At 38.5% G+C, this 18,664-nt stretch overlaps 1 protein-coding gene across 3 annotated transcripts in view; it reads left to right on the plus strand.

The window, feature by feature from the left end:
• Positions 1 to 550: 550 nt before the first annotated feature.
• The window catches only part of LOC111219074 (kelch-like protein 25), a 49,823-nt gene continuing 31,709 nt past the window's right edge, over positions 551 to 18,664 (plus strand). The window contains exon 1 of one of the 3 annotated variants that reach the window (XM_022741663.1): positions 551 to 672. Coding sequence is in view for 1 of the 3 variants with exons in the window: in XM_022741661.1 (XP_022597382.1) it covers positions 799 to 883 (85 nt within the window). In the remaining 2 variants the exon portion in view is untranslated. Of the gene's footprint in view, positions 673 to 712; positions 884 to 18,664 lie in introns of those variants that run through there. The other 2 variants (XM_022741662.1, XM_022741661.1) reach the window with 2 other exon arrangements.

The raw sequence follows: 18,664 nt of genomic DNA on the forward strand, positions 1-18,664 counted from the left end.
TAATGCAGACTTTTCTTCTCACATCTCATTTTATTATTATTGTTTTCTTTTGTTTTTGTTTGTTTGTTTATTTGTTTTTTCCCATTATAGTCATTATTATTATGTATAGTTTACCAAGTGTTTTGGTTAAAGTTTGCATTTATCTCAGCTAAATCACACTCTGTCAGTGTATAGTGTTATTATTGTTGTTGTTGTTCTGTTATTGTTATAAAAATAAAAAAAAGAATCCTGTGGATTTCAAAATCCCCACTATGTCAAATGTCAATGTGCTATTGTTTTGCTGCAGCCATTAACGCCAAATCCCCACTATAGCTGATTGGTTGATATCAGTATCAAAAATTTACGTTGACGTGTTTCATTGATCCCAGCTATGCTGCCATACAATAAAACAAGATCGAAGGTCGGAGCAAATGGCTGTCGCGTTCGGAAAGCGGTCAAAGTTCCGGCTACTCTCGCATCAGGCAGCCACTGGCTGATTGGTTAGACAGACGTCATTCACGATTAACTCAAATGCCATTGGCTGTTGCTGCATGTGCAGTTTCCAGGGGTTTCTTCCAAACAGCAGTGAGACAACAGGGACAAACAGACGTATTCAGCTATTGTCACAGATATATAATGTTTTTGCCCACGGAGCCGAGGCTGCGCGCTCTTTGGATTTAACTTCACATGTGGGCGAGTTAAACATCCTTTCTCTGTTTGTCTTTGTCGTGTGGTCGTTTGGCCTCGTCTCAAAATGTGTATTTATGTTAGCTTGCGACTACTATTTAAATATATATACTGTTGTACGGTTAATGGACTATGCAGAACATCACAGACACTGTACGCGATGCTTCATCTGTAGGTGCAGTGTGTGTGAGGTTCACAAGCTGCACGGATAAGTCAGGTGAGCTCGTTCAAGTGTGGCTGTGACAGTGAAGTTGGTGCATAGCAGAACTAGCTCAACTTGTTTGTTGACAATACGGACATAGGCTATCTCTGTAATACACGGTCCGTGAGGCTCATTTATGGACAGTCAGCTAAAACACTCAGTTTCTCGCAGACAAGGACCAGCGCCCGGTGCTGCTGGGCGACAGCAGTTAGAGAAGTTATTCAGTTGTTAGCGTGAGAGCTAACTGCTGCTAGCTCCTTTCTGTGGGTTGTCTACAGTCTGGACCGACATGTCCAATGAAAACCTGTCTCCCCGGTATAATCTGTTGTATGGTCTGCTGTCAGTCAAAGCAGCTTTCCTTTGTTTTTCACTCGTCTTCTTTTTAGTCGTATTTTCGTGTCTTTGTAATGTTCTTTCATTAGTGCGGGTTCATTATTCACATAGGACTTTTTTATTATACTATCGGGGTTAGAAGCTTTCGGTGTGTATACCGATTAATTATTATTATTATTATTATTAATAATAATAATATTTGGCTCAATTGGCGTCACGCAGCAAATGGTGGGGGGTTGAGTAAATAAATAATTTATAGATTTGTGTTTCATCAGTTATATCACGTCAGTTTATATTAACATTTCTTATGACATAAACATTACATGAACATAATAATAACGTGTGTCTATGTATTTGTGTCTGCCATTATGTGTGTGTTGTTGCCTATGTGTGTATAAGTTATGAGTATGCATGTGTGGTTTTCTTCCTCTTTCTTGTTGTAATTACATGTGGCTGACTGGTCAGTTGTCAGTGCCTCTCTAAAGGAGTGTATCTGTAACCAGGGCTGCTGTGGTGGATCCTGCTGTTGTTCAAGCTCATTCTATTTTCAGACAGTCTTTTTCACCACGCTCCAACTTCTCTCTGAGTAGACATTGCTGTGTGTATTCTTTCCACAAATGTCTGCCTGTGCAGAGAGCAGCTGTGCACACCACTTGAGTCGGTTCATGGGTTGCCAGGTTGTGGTAACAGATGAGTTGAAATTGTATGTAGTGTGTGGATTGTGTACTTGAACTTTTAACTGCAATTGGACTGTATATTGATCAATTCAATTACACTGTTGATTGTTTCATGAAAAAACTGAACCATTCTTTAAAACGTTGAGTTCTCTCCATAGACCCTAAGAGCAGGGTCTCTGTGCGTGCTGAACGGTGATCTAAGGTGTGTGGGAGTGCTGCCCCACCCCTTGCAGTAGGTTATTTTGTGGAACTTCTGCGCGGGGCACAGCGAAAATACATCATAGACATGTCCTAATCAGAAATGGAGTTGGCGAATGTTCAAGAGGAACTTTTATGTTGCAACAACAAATACGAAATCTATTTTTCTAATTTCTTCAGTACCGAGAGCGGAACTGAAATCTGTTGTGAAACAGAATGCGGCACAATAATCGTTTTCTCTCAATTATCTTGTTTGTATAATTGTTGGAGTTAAAAATTGTAATCGAAAATGAAATTCAATTAATTGCCCAGCCCTACCCTGTTAGATTCACCTGATGTCTGCCTTCACTGCAGCTTCTCCTCTGAATGGATGTTTTCAATGCTTCTTCATTTGCTTGACACAAATCAGTAAATGTATCGAAACTTGCCACCATAGGATTTACATAACCTTTGAATGTTGACTGGCTGAAGGGTGGGTCTAGACCCCTGAATGTCGATGACCATCTCTTTGGTCTTGAAGGTGTTCAGAAGGAGGCAGTTCTTGTCACTCCATTCACTGAATGTATATATATATATATGTATATATATATATATATATATGTATATATATATATATATAGTGTGTGTGTAATGACAGAAACACACAAACACCATTTCCACGAATTGGATTAACCTTCAAAATAAAAGTCTCAACATGGTTAGAGGGAATTATTGGCTCTGTTGTACAAAACCTTATGCAATTTATTCTGCCAAACACAGAAGCACAGACACTTTAAAAATAAGAATCTCAAAAAGGTAACAGGTAAGATAGGTTATAAAAGTTCGATCTTAGAAGCTGTCATCCATATGGGTATATAGTGGTATAGCTTATATAGTTTGAAACCATAAGTGTGAGGTTATTTTGGCCAGTTGTGACAGCTTCAAAATTAAGGTCAGTGTCAGGTCTCTCAGTTTCATTCATGTCGTAAAGTAACATCCTTAGTACAGATTGAAATGAGAGGAGTGAAGTACACGCACCAAGCACATTCATAATTTCTCCAGGAATTTTCTGGTGTTCTCATCTCATCTATTTCTTGAGATGTAGTAGTATATTTTTTGGGCTTTTTATGCCTTTATTTGATAGTACAGTAGAGAGACAGGAAATGGGGAGGCAGAGAGAGGGGGAATGACATGTAGCAAAGGCCATCCGATGCGGGACTCGAACCGGGGCCAATTGCAGCGAGGACTGTAGCCTCTACACATGGGGCGCCTGCTTAGACCACTACGCCACACGACGCCCTGTACATTTGTAATGTTAACATTAATGTTTTTAATAATGCACCAGTTTAGAGGAACAATTTACAGCATTAGTTTTGGGAATCACATTCGTATCAAAAAAAAATTTATATTGTAACTGAAATATCTCTAACAGAATCAATATCATTGAATCATATCGGGACCTTGTGAATCAGAATCTAATCGATTCAGGAAATCAGTGGCAATACCCAGCAATAATAATAATAATGATAATAATTATGACTGTTGTAGTGACAGATCTGGATCCTGCTGTTCCAAAAACAGAGATACCTGCAGAATGAGGACAGAGAGAGAGAGAGAGAGAGAGAGAGAGAGAGAGAGAGAGAGAGAGAGAGAGACAATGAGGAGAAGCACAAACTATGGGAGGGAAAAAAAAGTGTGCGCCCAGTGCCTCTTGGGAATTCTCTAGCAGTATAAATATAAGCCTAGATGAGTAAAGAGGACAGTTTTAAGCCTGGTTTTAAATATAGAGAGGGTTTCTGTCTCCCGAACCCAGACTGGGAGCTAGTTCCACAGGAAAGGAGCCAGATAGCTGAAAGCTGGGACACGATGTTTCTAATTTTCATAATGTTGGACGGGTGGAAGAAGGCTATCTGTGAAACCTGTTTTATGTGTGAAGTAAAAGACATCTCCTGGTCAAAAATTACCCCAAGGTTTCTTACTGTAGCACTGTAAGTAAGTATATTATCAGAAAGTATGTCTTTGAGGTGTTTAGGGCCAAGTACAATAACTTCAGTTTTGTCTAGGTTAAGAAGTAAAAATTTGCTGGGCATTCAGGTCTTTATGTCTTGAAGACATGCCGGAAGTTTGACCAACTGGTTAGTCTCACCTGGCTTCATAGAACAATGGAAATTTATCTGGTGCTTCCTGATAATATTCTCAGAGAAACTTCTTGAGAAACAGACATAGGGTGAAAAGTATTGGTCCTAGCACAGAACCTTGTGGAACTCTCAACCTTATGACTAACTCTTCATGGAAGAGTCATTATTAACATGAACAAAACTGGAATCTATCTAATAATAATAAACTAATAATAATCAAACCAGCCTAGTGCAGTTCCTTTAATGACAGTGACAGTCTCTGCAATATGATCCTGTTATCAATGATATCAAATGAAGCACTAAGATCTCATAGGACACATATAGAGACGAGTCCATTGTCTGAGGCCATTAGGAGATCATTAGTAACCTTAACCAGAGCTGTCTCTGTGATATAATGGACTCTAAATCCTGGCTGAAACCTTCAAGCAGACCATTCCTATCCAAATAATCACATAACTGGATAGCACTTTTCGAGGATTTTAGAAAATAAAGGGGAGGTTGGATATAGATCTGTATTTGGCAAAAATATCTGCATCAAGAGTAGGATTTTGAAGTAGAGGTTTAACTACCACAACCGTACAACCAGACGTGTTGATTAAAGGAAAAACATCTTTGAACGACCTTCTTGAAATAGGGTCTAGAAGACAAGTTGATGGTTTAGATGAATAAACTGTTGAATTTAGGTCAGAGGGATCTACAGGAGAGAAGCAGTCTAAATATAAACCACTTACTGCTGACTCTGAGGCTACTGTAGTGGACAGTACATCTGAGTCAGCTGTGGGAAGGAGATGGTGAAATGATGGTGAAATTTTTTCTCAATTGTATTTGTAAAGTAGCTCATAAAATCACTATTACTGAGGGTTACAGGAATAGATGCTCAATAGAGCTGTTACTGTCAGCCTACAGTGTTGAACAATAACCTGGGGTTCTTGTTTTCTTCTATTAACAATGAATAATAGGAAGTTCTGGCTTTACGGAATCTCCTTTTGTATGTTAATAGACTATCTTTCCAAGCCTTTTGAAATTCTGTCAGATTAGTGGAGGGCTACTTCTTTTCTATCCTTCTTGAAATCTGCTTTAAAGCACGGGTTTCTGAGTTGTACCATGGAGCTAGCCTCTTTCTCAGAGGAGCCACAGTGTCTAGTGTTGTACGCAGTGAGGCTGCAGTACTATCAACAAGATCATTAACTTGTGTGGGACTATAGTTGAGATAGCTGGCCTGCATTGTGTTGACACACAGCAGAGGACTACATTCCAATGGGATTCTTTCTTTAGATTTGAACAGTATTGTCAGATAGACAACTGCTGTAATGGTATTTTTTCCCCCAAGTACTGTAATATATATTACTGTGAATGTCAATAGAAAATGTTCAGATAAAAGAGGGTTCTGGGGAAATATAGTTAAATCTTGATCCACGGTGTGATTAAAACAGTTCATATACCTTTTTATAAAAGCCAATTGAGTCTAATAGAAAATTAAATATGTGGCTCACTGTCAACATCCACATGAATGTAAAAATCACCCTCTATTATGACTTTATCTGTAATAAGAACTAAGTCAGATAAAAAGTCTTAAATACACTGCAAAATGAGAAAACTCAAAATTTCAAAGCAACTTACTGCACTATATTTTTGAATTTTGAAGCTAACTCCAACTCAAGTTTTGACTCAAGTTTTGAAGAAAACTGCTTATAGTTGTGGTGACTAATTATGATTTGTTCAGAAAATGTATCTTTCATATATATTAAAACCTAAAATTTAAAGTTCTACATACTAAGAATTCCAAACAATAAAAGTTGTTTTATCTTAGGGGTGGGCGATATGGCAAAAATATCATATCACGATGTTTTAAAAATAAAATCACGATTTCGATTTTATCACAATCTTAAATTGGAAAAAGAAAAACAGACAATTTAGACCAAAGAACCTTTCTTAACAGATTTTGTTTCAAATAGTCGCAGTTTGCCTGCATGTGCAAACAACGTAAAGTTTAAGGTAAACAACAACAACATCCTAATAAAGTGCACTCTTGCAAAAGTAGTAACAGAAAGTAAAATATCAATCAAAGACATTACTGACAGTCATTTAAACAGGATTTATTTATCAAAACACTAAATAGCTTATTGAAACGCAAAAATACAAACTAAAGTGACTGTGGTTATCTCTTTTAGTGCAACAGTTGCTAGTGCTTTAGTGTTTCCTCTTCAGGTGATTAAACAGGTTCATCGTGTTACCACCCGACGTACGAACGGTTTCTGTGCAAACTTTGCAAATTACATTTGCTTGCGCTTGATCAGTTGCGGAAAATCCAAACCAATTCCATATAATGGAGGTGGAATTTTTTTTAGCGACCAACTCCGTTTGGCTTTCAGCCATCGCTCTCCATGTGCTACCGCTACACACACAAACAAGGAGGCCGGTAGGAAAGCTGCCCGTAATTCACTATGATTGGTCGGTCAGGTTGATGACGTCAATACGTCTGGTGCGTCGGTGCATCAGCATAGAACTGCAATTTATAGAATGTGCCCTAGACGATCCCATGATCTCTGCAGTTTGAAAGATCGTCTTCACGTTGTAATCCTTCACGATCTAATATCGTCATATCACCCACCCTTATTTTATCTAATTATTATTTGTTGAGTCAATTAATCTTTCATATTTATAAAAACATCAAATTTTGAATTCTATATACTAAGAATTCCAAACAATTAAAGTTGTGACAACTAATTATTTTCTGTGCCATACTTCAACTACCATGTTTATTTCAAACATGAAACGTTAGAAAAACAGTAAACACTTGACTGGTCTGTATCATTCAAGTTGCAAGTCCACAAATTGTTTAAAATGGGCATTTTCAAATAATGTGCATGTGCACATCTGATGGCAGTTGACATTTTTAACAATCATGTCATTTTAAACTGTGTTATTGAGTGTTGACTTGTATGATTCTTGACCTGACTTTAAGTGCTTTTGTTTAGCAGCAAAAACTGGCATACATTAAAATACTCCTGCCACAACAGCACTTTATTTTGAAAGTGTCAAAGTAACATGTTAAATGTTAATTTAACACTTTCAAAATAAAGTGTATTCACCAAGAGATTTTTAAAAGCTTTTAAGACGCATTCAACTTATGTTCCATACACTTATGGAAGATAGGAAAATTAATTCAGATGTAAACAGACCTCTCTGCATCTAGCTTAGTACACAGCACAAAATGACACCAAAGAGGCAGGCTGACCCTGGAACCAGAAATAAGAATCCTGACTTTGACAGAATGCACAAAATAGCAGTTACTGGCCTGTAGCATTAACAGTGGTATACTTATTTGGTTACAAAATGTAAAAAAAAAAAAAGAAAGAAGAAAATAGAAAAAAGGGAAACAAAATCACAATTCAAATGCTAGCATATTTACCTAGAGAAAACAGTATAACTCTACTGAAAACAAATTTGTTAACAGAAACAGTTATAGATGTCTCTATGGTCAGCCCAGCACTCAGAAACAAACAGACTACTAAATATTACAATATATTTTTAAACATCTGTCTTACCTGTTCTTCAAGAATTAGAGCAGGCCATCTCTTCTGGATTGAGACCATGGGCCACAATCTATATTTATCCTAAGGGAGAACGTGAGGTCCATCTTTTCTCTGATGAGTTGCATGTCTTTTCCCCTCTTTTTTATTGCATCCACCAAAATACATCTTTGGTCTTACAGTTTATCATCATCATCATCATAGTTTTCAGGATGATCAGGAACATAACTGACTTCATCTCACTTTGTTTTTTTCAAGGAAAACCTACCCTCATCTACCTCATCCCTCATTCTTTTCCTGTTTACACTGACCTCATTACAGCCAGCCTGATGCAGATTTGAGCGGTAGTTTCCGAGCTTGTACTTTATGCTTGTTGTCCAGCCATCATATCCTGTGCCACTGTCAGGCACCTTGAGGCATGGATGTTCAGAGGCAACAGATGCAATTTGATGTTTGTCCGGGTAGGCTTTAATGGAAAATATTTCTTGTGCCGGTTTGTTTAGAATTTCCATTTTTATGTCTCTTGTTAAATTTAGACCTCTCCCAGTGTTCTCATATACATCATATACCTATTTCACATACAACTCTTAATTATTGAAGATGAGTTGTGGGAAGAGGCTGGCGAAGTGATGCTGGCTGTATCAAGGGAAGAGATGGAGGATGCATGGGACAGCGTTTGTGACTCATAATTTTTCCAAAGAATGTACAACGGCCCTTTCTGCAGGCAACTCAGCAAAGTCCATCAGGTTATAAAGTGCATTACCAAAAATCTGGGTCTGCATATTGTACAGAGAATCCGCCTTTAAGATTAAGTTTTTCTCGAAGTTTTTTTTCACACAGCCTGTGAAAACAATCAAATATATATCAATTGTACGGGGCTCTCAACTTAACTACCATAATTGATAATTGAAAACAGAGCTACCATTGCAATTAATTGCATGTCTCTACTCTCACAAAATTAATATGACAAAGTTAATCACAAATTAAAAATCAAGCATGGCCAAAAAAAATTAAGGCATTAATGATTCATTATCCATAGTACATACCATTATTTTCAAAGCAGCAGGCACGTCCTTGGGGTCACCATCAACTTTCCAGCTACCAGGTATGCAGCCAACGGGTGGTAATCATTCAAAGCCTCTGTATCCAGGATTTCTCAGCATCTCACACAAACAATGGATCCTTCACAGATTAACTGTTAACAACATAGTAGCCTACATTTGTAGGTCAATGCTATCTTTTTTAGGTTTGGTCTTATTCATCATAAAATTGACTTATTGTTGACAGCCTGCACCCTCTGGTGAGTGAGAGAGAGAAAGAGAGACAGGATGCAGAATTCATGGTAGAATTAATGATAGAAGTAATCACAGCCTATTGCACACAATGTTTCTGTAAGTTATTTTGAACTTTGTCGGAATGCTGATTAATCACTCCCTGACCCGACCTCACCGATTCTTAATACAAGATATTTTCAAGTAAGCTTATCTGAATGCAGGGGTCGACACACATTAGGCCAGGAACACATTGGATGCGTGGTGTGAGCCTGGCAGGTGCAGAACATGTTGATTTTCATTTCGGGGGCCGATGTTAATGGATTAAAGCGGACACACTGGCATCTCTTGCGTCGCAGCTGTGTTGTGTGATTTAGAGATTCATTGTGCGTTTCCCAGCAGAAATACACAGACAAGACCTGTTGATGTCATAGTGACATAATATCAGCAACTTTACATAAAACTGACACCTTCCACTATAGTTCCTATGTTTAGGCTGAATCTGAATATGACACAGACATGAAAAAATAGGAATATATATTTTTAACCATTTTAGCAACTTACTGTGGAGACAGGCATTTTAGTGACCTTTTCTGTCAAAAATAAATGAAGAAGTTAATTAAAAGGAATCCAACATTCCAGTAACCTGTAAACTCTTTGTAGAGAGACAGAGCGGCAGCACAGACACAGCCGGTGTCAACACACGCGTGCTTCTTGGCAGCCGCTCAGCGTCATCAGCCGCCACACATCCAGTGTGTTCCCAGCATTACTAACAGACAGGGAGGGTGCAGGTGGGAAGGGACCGAATGAGCCACTCGTACCAGCTTGGATGGGAGAGACTAAGAATAAGGCATTCAAATGAATTATGACTAAGTTTACATTTAATCAATAAGTGAAAAATTGCTGTGACTCCTCCTTCTCAGCCTTTGGTTTGAGGAAAGTGAAAATTAATATGAGTGGGGGGGGGGATTCATTCAGGCTAACATATTCTTCCAGCTTCAACGAGCCAGGTTTCAGAGAGACAGAGTAGATCAGTGTCATGATCACTTATAAGATCATTGACCAATAGGGATTTAGAGGAGAGTGATCTGATATTTAATAATCCACATTTATTGTCTTGTTTTTTTTATATTGTATGACTCCTCTTCTGTTTATTTTTAATAAATACATTTCACTGTTGATTTGGGGTTAATGGCAGGCAACTGCTCTAAGAGAAGTGCAGAGAACTGTGTAGGACTACGACTCTGACTCCTGGCCTCAACTTTGGGTTGTCATGGCTTTGGCTTTCTAATAAACTCAGTCAGATTACTGGTGATGAGAGCATCTCCAAACAGCGTGGGATGTATGCCATCTAATCAGACCAGGTCTTCCCCAGAAATTCTGCCAATTGTCTACAAAGCCCACAACATTTGCTGGACACCACCTCAACAACCAGCGATGGAACAATGATGTGGCTGTACATGTCATTGCTGGTCAGATTTAGCAGGGGCCCAGAGAAAACTGCGGAGTCCGACATTACATAATTACACACTGATGCCACGTTAATTTTTGTGACCTCTGATGGGTGTAATCGGGTGTTGTTACTGCTGATGTGAATAACAATCTCACTGTATTTATGCTTAACCTTAGCCAGCACTTTTTGAAATGATTCAGCGTTGCCTGCTCTGGTCCCAGGGATGCATTTAACTATGGTCACCAATGTCGCTAACTTCACATTTCTCAAAATAGAGCTGCCAATGACCAGAGTTTTTTACTCAATGGGTGTGTCGCTGATTGGGGAAAATCTGTTAGAAACATGAACAGGTTGATGGTGAACCCTGGGATTTGGCTTAGGACTATGCAGCTTCTTTTTCTAACAGTTACCCAGCTGCCCTGGTTTCCCGGCTGCTGGGGGGAGGGAGAGTAGGAGCTACAGGGGGAGCTACATTGGGTTGGTCCACACCAGCTACAAGGGGCTGGCAAACTACAGTAGCTAATGATGTGGTTGGTGCGGAACTGGGCTTCCAGTTAACTAAACCTCACCTCAATGTCTGCAAATGAACTACATTTATTACACATACCATTACCATTAAAGGAGGCAGAGGAGTAACTAAATATGAAGCACACTGAGAAAGAGAGAGCAGGAGAGGGAGAGAGAGAAGCCATTGCTTGCTGCGAAGCTTAAGTAACTAGAAGATTTAATAGCATGTAAACAGCTATGATTTAGTGAGCAAGTTGCTAAGCGAAGGACAGAGCTCAGTGATCAAACAAAACTAGTATACGTTTAAATGTACAACAGGCAATAAGCTGCTGTAGTGAAAGAAAACAGCTAAGACAGCTGAATTAGGCCAGAGCAACAATACACGCTAACACCAACAACAGCAACCGGCACAATATGCTTACTGCAATACGTCAGACGCTCAGTTACGACTGGCATGAGGTATAACAAAGTATACAGTTGTTTACACAGACTTAATTACACTCACAATCCTACGTGAGTCGAAGCTTCTTCTGCTTCATCACTGTGGTGTTCATTGATGCCGAGAGAGAGAGAAAGAGGAACACAAACTACAGGAGAGAGAGAGTTAATTGGCTCTATTTTAACCATCCAAAGTGCATGGTCTGAAGCGCGTGGTGCAAGTGCTTTTAGGGTTAGTTCATGTCACTTCTTTTATTTTAATGGTGGAAAAAACAGTCTTTGCTCCAGGCGCGTGGTTCAAAAGGGTTGACTTAATCTCTTAATTATTCATGGGAAGGTTTTGGGTTTAACAACCAATAAACCAATCACAGAACCGTCTCCTATTCCCTTTAAGAGCCAGGTGCGCTTGTACCTTTGTGTATTGCTATTGTAACGGTGCAGAATTTCACAGAGTTAGATTCTGTTTGCTGTTAGTTGATTATATATTGTGACCTACCAGTGAGCCCAGTCCTGGCACAGGCACGAAGCGGCTCTGTGCACACTGAGGTGCAAAGAAGGGCTGAGCGAATCAACAGCTCTACAGTGAAGTAACGTTGGTGAAATTAGCAAAGACACTTGCGTTATTCTTTGCGCTGGGTGTAAGATAGGGCCCAATGACATGAAGTAGAGTGATATAAATAAATGCATGGAGAGAGAGAGGTGTACACACACACACATTACTCTTGTACCAACTACACAACACACAAAATTGTGTGAATGGAAAGTTGAATGTGAATGTATTAATGTCGATGTAATGCTGGGACTCAGATTTTCCTGTATATTTTTTGTACTTTATTGCCCATATGGATGTGAACATGGTCTTAAATTGCATTAATTTGGTCTTAAAATAATTGTCCTAAAATAATGGCCTTGGCAATAATTTCAATACTTCTGTTTCAAAATAAGACCCCTATTAATGTAAATGGACAGTCGAAATGAAACGCCAAGGTACATGTAATCCACTTGCTCCATCCAACCATGCAGGGTGTCATGAAACTAGAGCAGCTACTCTTTCCATTGATAGCAAACATAACATAGCCTGAGCTAACTGGCTCAAGTCAGCCCCAAAGCAAAGACAGGGCCAAACTTCTCATTTTACAGTCCATGTGTCAAATTTTGGATTTATGACTAAATATTCCTGCAAATCCCAAAGCAGTTCTAATCAAAAGTAACAAATACTGTTTTCTTACCATTTCATGGTCATTTTGAGTCTATCTATACGATTTTCCAGTCAAGTTGGCCAAGATGGGGGCAAGGATAGCAGAGACTGAGCAATTGAAGTTGCTGAATGAAATCAGTGGCATCCCAGTGCATGGGACCATTGTTATCATGGTGTTATCCACTGTCTAATTTGAATTAAATTAAATTCTTTTAATTTATTCTTTTCCTTTGGTTAATTGCAATTTGCTCAGCTATAGTAACAGTTACAATGTTACTGACACATGGAATAAATTCTCTGAGGTCTTACTTATCCATAGTGACCAAGCTCTTGTAAATGGACCTGATAGTTGTGGAGCTATTCTTGATCTATTTTGGGTATTTCTGTCTCCCTAGCATCCTTAGGGCTTAACAGGTTAAAATAATGGTCCTAATGTAATTACCCTAAAATAATGGTCTTAAAATAAGGGTCCTAAAAAATGTTCTAAAAAAGTTTTTTAAATGTAACTTGTTGAAATTGTTTATTACTTTAGATACTCTGGAGTTATTTTTTTCATGTTTTGAAGACAAATTAAATATGGCAGTTATAGGTCTGAAAATAATACATAGTAATATCTACAAAATTGTAGTAATCTGAAGAAAGTTTAAAGTTTAAGACTTTCCCAGACATGGGTCTTTTGTCAGTTAACTGTCTGTGCACACTTGCTCCTTACTCAGTCACACTCACTCTCACACACACACACACACACACACACACACAGTAGGTGAGCTCACCAGTAGAATATCAACAGAGCAGATGAATAGACTGGGGCCGGGTAGTCAGTAGGCTTGAGCTTGTTTACCCCCAGGTAGCATAGCTGCACCGCTGGACTTGTTTCCCAGGGTCACAATGTGTGTGTGTGTGTGCATGTGTGTGTGTGTGTGTGTGTGTGTGGAGGAGAGGTACTGTAACAGCTAGGCTGCAAAAATCATAATGAGAGCGTTGAAAGGATAATTAGTGCCTCGGGGCAGAAATGTGATTCAAACTATAAAACGGAGAAAAACTTCTGCTCTCTCCAAAACACAGGAACTGTTTTTACATAACATGTAAACTTTTCAAACTATGAGCACTCAAAGGAGGAGTGGAAATCACTTTTTCTTCAAAGTTAGAGTGACAGCGTCAGTTGGCTAGAGTGCGTGAAGCAGTAAAAAATAACCTTTATTTTTATTTTTAACTCGAGCTCACGGCCAAACCGTAAAAAGGAGACAAATAATTCTTTCTCAAAATGTAGACATAGTTGTTGGGATTCATAAAATGTAACTTTGACAGGCAGGGTCTGCACAAAATTTAAACGGGGGTGCCGAGTCCGGCAGCAATACCTGTCTCACTCTCATTGACACCTAATGTAATCGTCTTTTTTTTTTTCAAAAGAATCTCACTGTGTCTTCGCACTGAGCTTACTCACTCAGTTTAAGGAATATCTGAATAAAATAGAGACTGTAAGAAACTTCTGGCTTCAGTGTCTGTCACGGTGTTTTCGGTTTTTGAAAAGAAGTAATGGTTTTCTCATAATTTGCAATTGTTTTAAGCCATGTAGAAGCCAAATTCTAGGCAGATTTTCACATTGCCATGGCAACGGCAGCTCCTGACCTGTGTGCGTGTGTGCGTGCCTAGCAACCAGATAACCAACTCTCCAAGCTCCGCTAGCTTTACATTAGCCGCATGTTAGGTCTTAAATTACATTTAGTTAGGTCTTAAATATGTAAGTCCATTTACTGCTTCCTTTGTTGCTTTTCTTTTTGTTTTGTTAAATGAGTGAATGAAGTTGTGACGGTCTCCGCTGAGACAGAGGAGAGGAGAAGCTACTAGCCCTCTCTCGCTGTCACTTCTAGTCGCGTTGCTCTCCTCCCCAGTAATGTTAAATTTAGCACTGAAAAAAACATAATAGTGGTCATTTAAATAGCGGTTCATGGGATTTATTAACCCTCTGGGGTCCCTCTGTCCTTTTTTGGACATTTTCTTCACTTTTCTTTTTTGATCATTTTGGCTGTGTTACAGCTGAAGGTATGGATTTCTGCAAGAAAGTGTCTTTTTTGACATATTTTTAAAATCTAATGTCAGTTACTGTTACAGGTCTATTATACACTGGTAACACATTTTGTACCCTCTGGGGTTCCTCGCATCCAAAAAAGGACACACAAAGAAAATGCTATAAAATCATCATATATCAATATTTTTTTCTGCTTTTTTTTTTGCATACATCTCTTAAACCACTTCAGTTCTGCTCAAACCTACCAAATGTTTATTAGTTTTCAGGATTTTAACCCTTTAAATGCCAGTTTGAAGACATGTTGCCTCATGTTTTATTAAAAAAAACAACACAGAATATGAGATATTTCCCACATAATACATGATGGAGGGATGTGACATTGTTTTATATCAGAGTCTTTTATATCAAAACATTTCTCAAAACCAGAAAATGATCAGGGTGACTTTTGAACACTGGAAATAAATCATGTACTCATCCCGGCAGTAGCCCCCGTGGCACTCAAAATTTCCCTGGAATTTTCTGGTTTATATTAAAACTCTTTGACCTGTGTTCAAATATTGAGAAGAAGATGAAAGTAGGGTTAAAGTTTCCCTGACGCATCATCAGTGTAGAAAAACATTTGTTGTTTATTAATGTTTCTTATTTCATCACTTTATTCAGAACAGGATTTGAATTGATTTTTCTTGTTTGTCTCAGCCAGTCGCTCAGTTCACAACAATCAGCCACATTTTAAGATTTGTGGTAAACTAAGATAATCAGTTAGACTCAAATACAGACAGCTTTTGTTGTAGCATTTCCAGTTCGCTATTAGCTTGACCAGCGCAATGTTGTGTAAAAAACACTGGGAGGCGGAGGAAATAGATGAAAATATCACTTTTCTGTTTGATGGATAGATAGATAGATAGATAGATAGATAGATAGATAGATAGATACTTTATTTATCTGATTGCTTTTTGAACAAGTGGTTTGATAAAGTTCTTATTGGCCTTTTACCTTTTTTTGCACTTACAGAACTGAAAGTTCAGTCATAGTTTTTGCCAATTCCAGTAATCTTCAGTTATCTTTATTTCACCTGGCTTTATGTCCGGCGCAGTCTCTGCCATGCTGTTTGCTCTGGTGTGCACTGTGTACCTGCCTCTCCCAGAGAGCAGAGAGAGCAGGCTAGAGGACAGTGAAGCAGTGAGACCATTGATGATATTGAAAATAAATATATGGTGTTTAATAGTGACCGGCCGCTGCAAATAAATCAATGTATGGGAAACGATTTGTTGATGTAAAATATTGATGTCATCGCTTATGGCGACTGATCGCGGCAGCATACATTATTCTGAAATGTGCACTTAATCAATTTAATACGAACCAACATACGATATGATGACATCAAACACATTTTGAGGTCAAAGAAGTTCTAGGTAATATTTCTTTTGTTTTGTATGTGGACATTTTTACTTCCTGTAAAGAGCATGATTCCTTTCAGAGGATTTGATCATATCTAGATACTCTATCTGATTCAAAAGCTACACACATAAACTTGTAACAATATGAGTCTTTGATTTCAACAACTTTGATCAGGTGTTTATGAAAGTGTATTCATTTTGAGTAACTAAACTAGAAAAAAAGCAATCTCATTGTTTCATTCTATTTAGTTTTGAGAACATGAATCAGAATAAGCATACATGTTGGTTAATGTCTTGTTGTAATGTTTACTTAGGTTGCGGTTAGTCACACAGTTAATTGGGTACTTGTATGTTCACACACATAGCTATAGTATGTGTCAGTTCTAGAACCTGCATGCAGCTAACCATCTCCCTCTAACCTGGTACCTTTAGACTACATGAGCTAGGCTAACAAAGAAACTCACACCTTCCCTCCCCCAAACACCAGGTGGTCTCAGCGGCCATTTTGAGTAGTTTCTTTCTTTACCGCCATCTTGTGTAGTCTTCCTTGTTGAGGCCATGTACTCACAGCGACTATTTTGAATTGTCCATCTTGCCTTTGTCTGTGTCCCCACAGACACACCCCTATACACACATACATACAGTCACAGACACACACACACACACACACACACCCACACACACACACACACACACACACACACACACGTACACACACATATACTAGATTAAACATTGTGTTTTACTCTATCCCATTGTAAATAAAAGTGTAACTACTGGTGTGTTTAATGTTGCACAAGGGTGAACATTGCCAACTTCTACTCAGTAGAACTCTGGTTATAGTTATTAAGTTAATTATTAATCACAGTGTTTCCTCTAGGATTTTTTTCAGCAGTGGGGGGCATGCTCTCCGGCTGGGGGCGGGGACCAAATGAGCAGTTGACAGCAGATTTTACCTTCAAAACCTATTTATTGGCTGGCCAGTTGAAAATGGCTTTTATCGCTGCCATTGAACTTTACCAATATATATCTCAGCCATATACAATGTCAAGAAAAATAAATACCTTTGGTTAAAATAAATGTTACTTCAACTCTAACCAGTTGAAAATGTAAAAAGTAAAAAATAAAAAAAACAATAACATTAAATAAATAAAAATAATAAATAAACATATAAAGATCAGCTAGATGGGGCTGTAGAGTCAGTGGCAAAGTTTGCCCCCAAGCTCAGAGCACTTAATTTTCAGCGTTATATAGTTTACACTCACATCACATCTGATTACAAGTGTGAACATTAAAATACTATTTTTTACCTAACCATCATCATTTACGAGTCAGTAAAAGGCTTATGATAGGCTACCTGACTAGCGTCTTCTTCATCTGTTGTCTTTCTCTTCTTAGAGAAGTATCTGAACAAGCTCATCTGAAAATGCAGTCAGCAGTTAATACATAATGACGTGTAGATATTGTTTACCAAAGTTAGCGTCACTGGTTGGCTAATAAGTTACCTTTTCTTCACGGTAATTCGCTGCGTTATCTTCACGAACTACACTTCTCTGACTCTGACCTGGTACCATGACGTTGGATGTCAGCTTTCAAAGGCTCCGCCTCTCGCAGTAATTAACTCCAATAGGATCCCCAACACAACCACCTCCTCCCTCGCCTCCATCTCCTCCTCCCCCTCATCGCTTGCGCCCCATTCATCACAGCTCCAAGTGGCGTGTGCTGTGAAGGTGCGACGATTGGCGGTGGTGAGGCATTTGCAGATAAAAAAAAAAAAAAAAAAGAAATTTGAAGGCGTGGCGGCTATGATTTAGTAGTGGCGGGCCCCCACTGCTAAATGAATGTAGAGGAAACACTGAATCAGAGTTCCAGATTAATGGTAATAATTTGAGACTGAACCAATATTGACTATTTTGCCTATTAGTTTTAGGCTGGTGCCCCCTAGGATCTTAATTCATTTCATAGTTATTATTTCATATTAATATTTTTAAAATCAATATTTTCTTAATTTATGATAGTGGATAAATTGATAGACAATCGAAAGTCCAACATCTGGTGCCCAGTGTCTGCCAGCCCAACATTGTGGTGTCCTGCTCGTGAGGCAGAGCCCAGACCCAACAGCTTTGATTCACTGGCTAACCTTTGGCCACTTCCAAGGAGGATGAACTTTGAACTGAAATGCTGCACATACTGGATAATGTTTATATCAGTTCCTGGGTCTGTGTTCCTCAAAATCCAATTTTTTAAAATGACATATAAATGATGACCTGTGGTTAATTACTATTTGAGGAACTAATACTACAGACTGCTGTGAATGTTGATCAAGAGCAGTCTCGTGTGAAGTAGTGCCGGCCAAAAAAATCTGAAAAAACCTTTTGCTACTTTGGTACAAATGGAGTTTATAATAACTTTTCTGCATTAAAATTAGAGATGGGTATCATTAAGGTACTACTTTTAACGATACCACTTATCAATCCAGTACCAGTTATTTTCTCATATGCACTTGATTAACATTAAAGGTGTAATGTGTACGGTCGTGCGACTTGCTCCACCTCCATAGGGGGCAGCATTTCGACTCTTCACCCTTGTCCAGTTATTTATATTGTTGTTTTCCCAATGTTCCTCATAATTTATTATTTATACGT

The sequence above is a fragment of the Seriola dumerili genome, unplaced genomic scaffold (genome assembly GCF_002260705.1).
Source record: "Seriola dumerili isolate Sdu_G_001 unplaced genomic scaffold, Sdu_1.0 BDQW01000056.1, whole genome shotgun sequence".
NCBI classification, from domain to species: domain Eukaryota; kingdom Metazoa; phylum Chordata; class Actinopteri; order Carangiformes; family Carangidae; genus Seriola; species Seriola dumerili.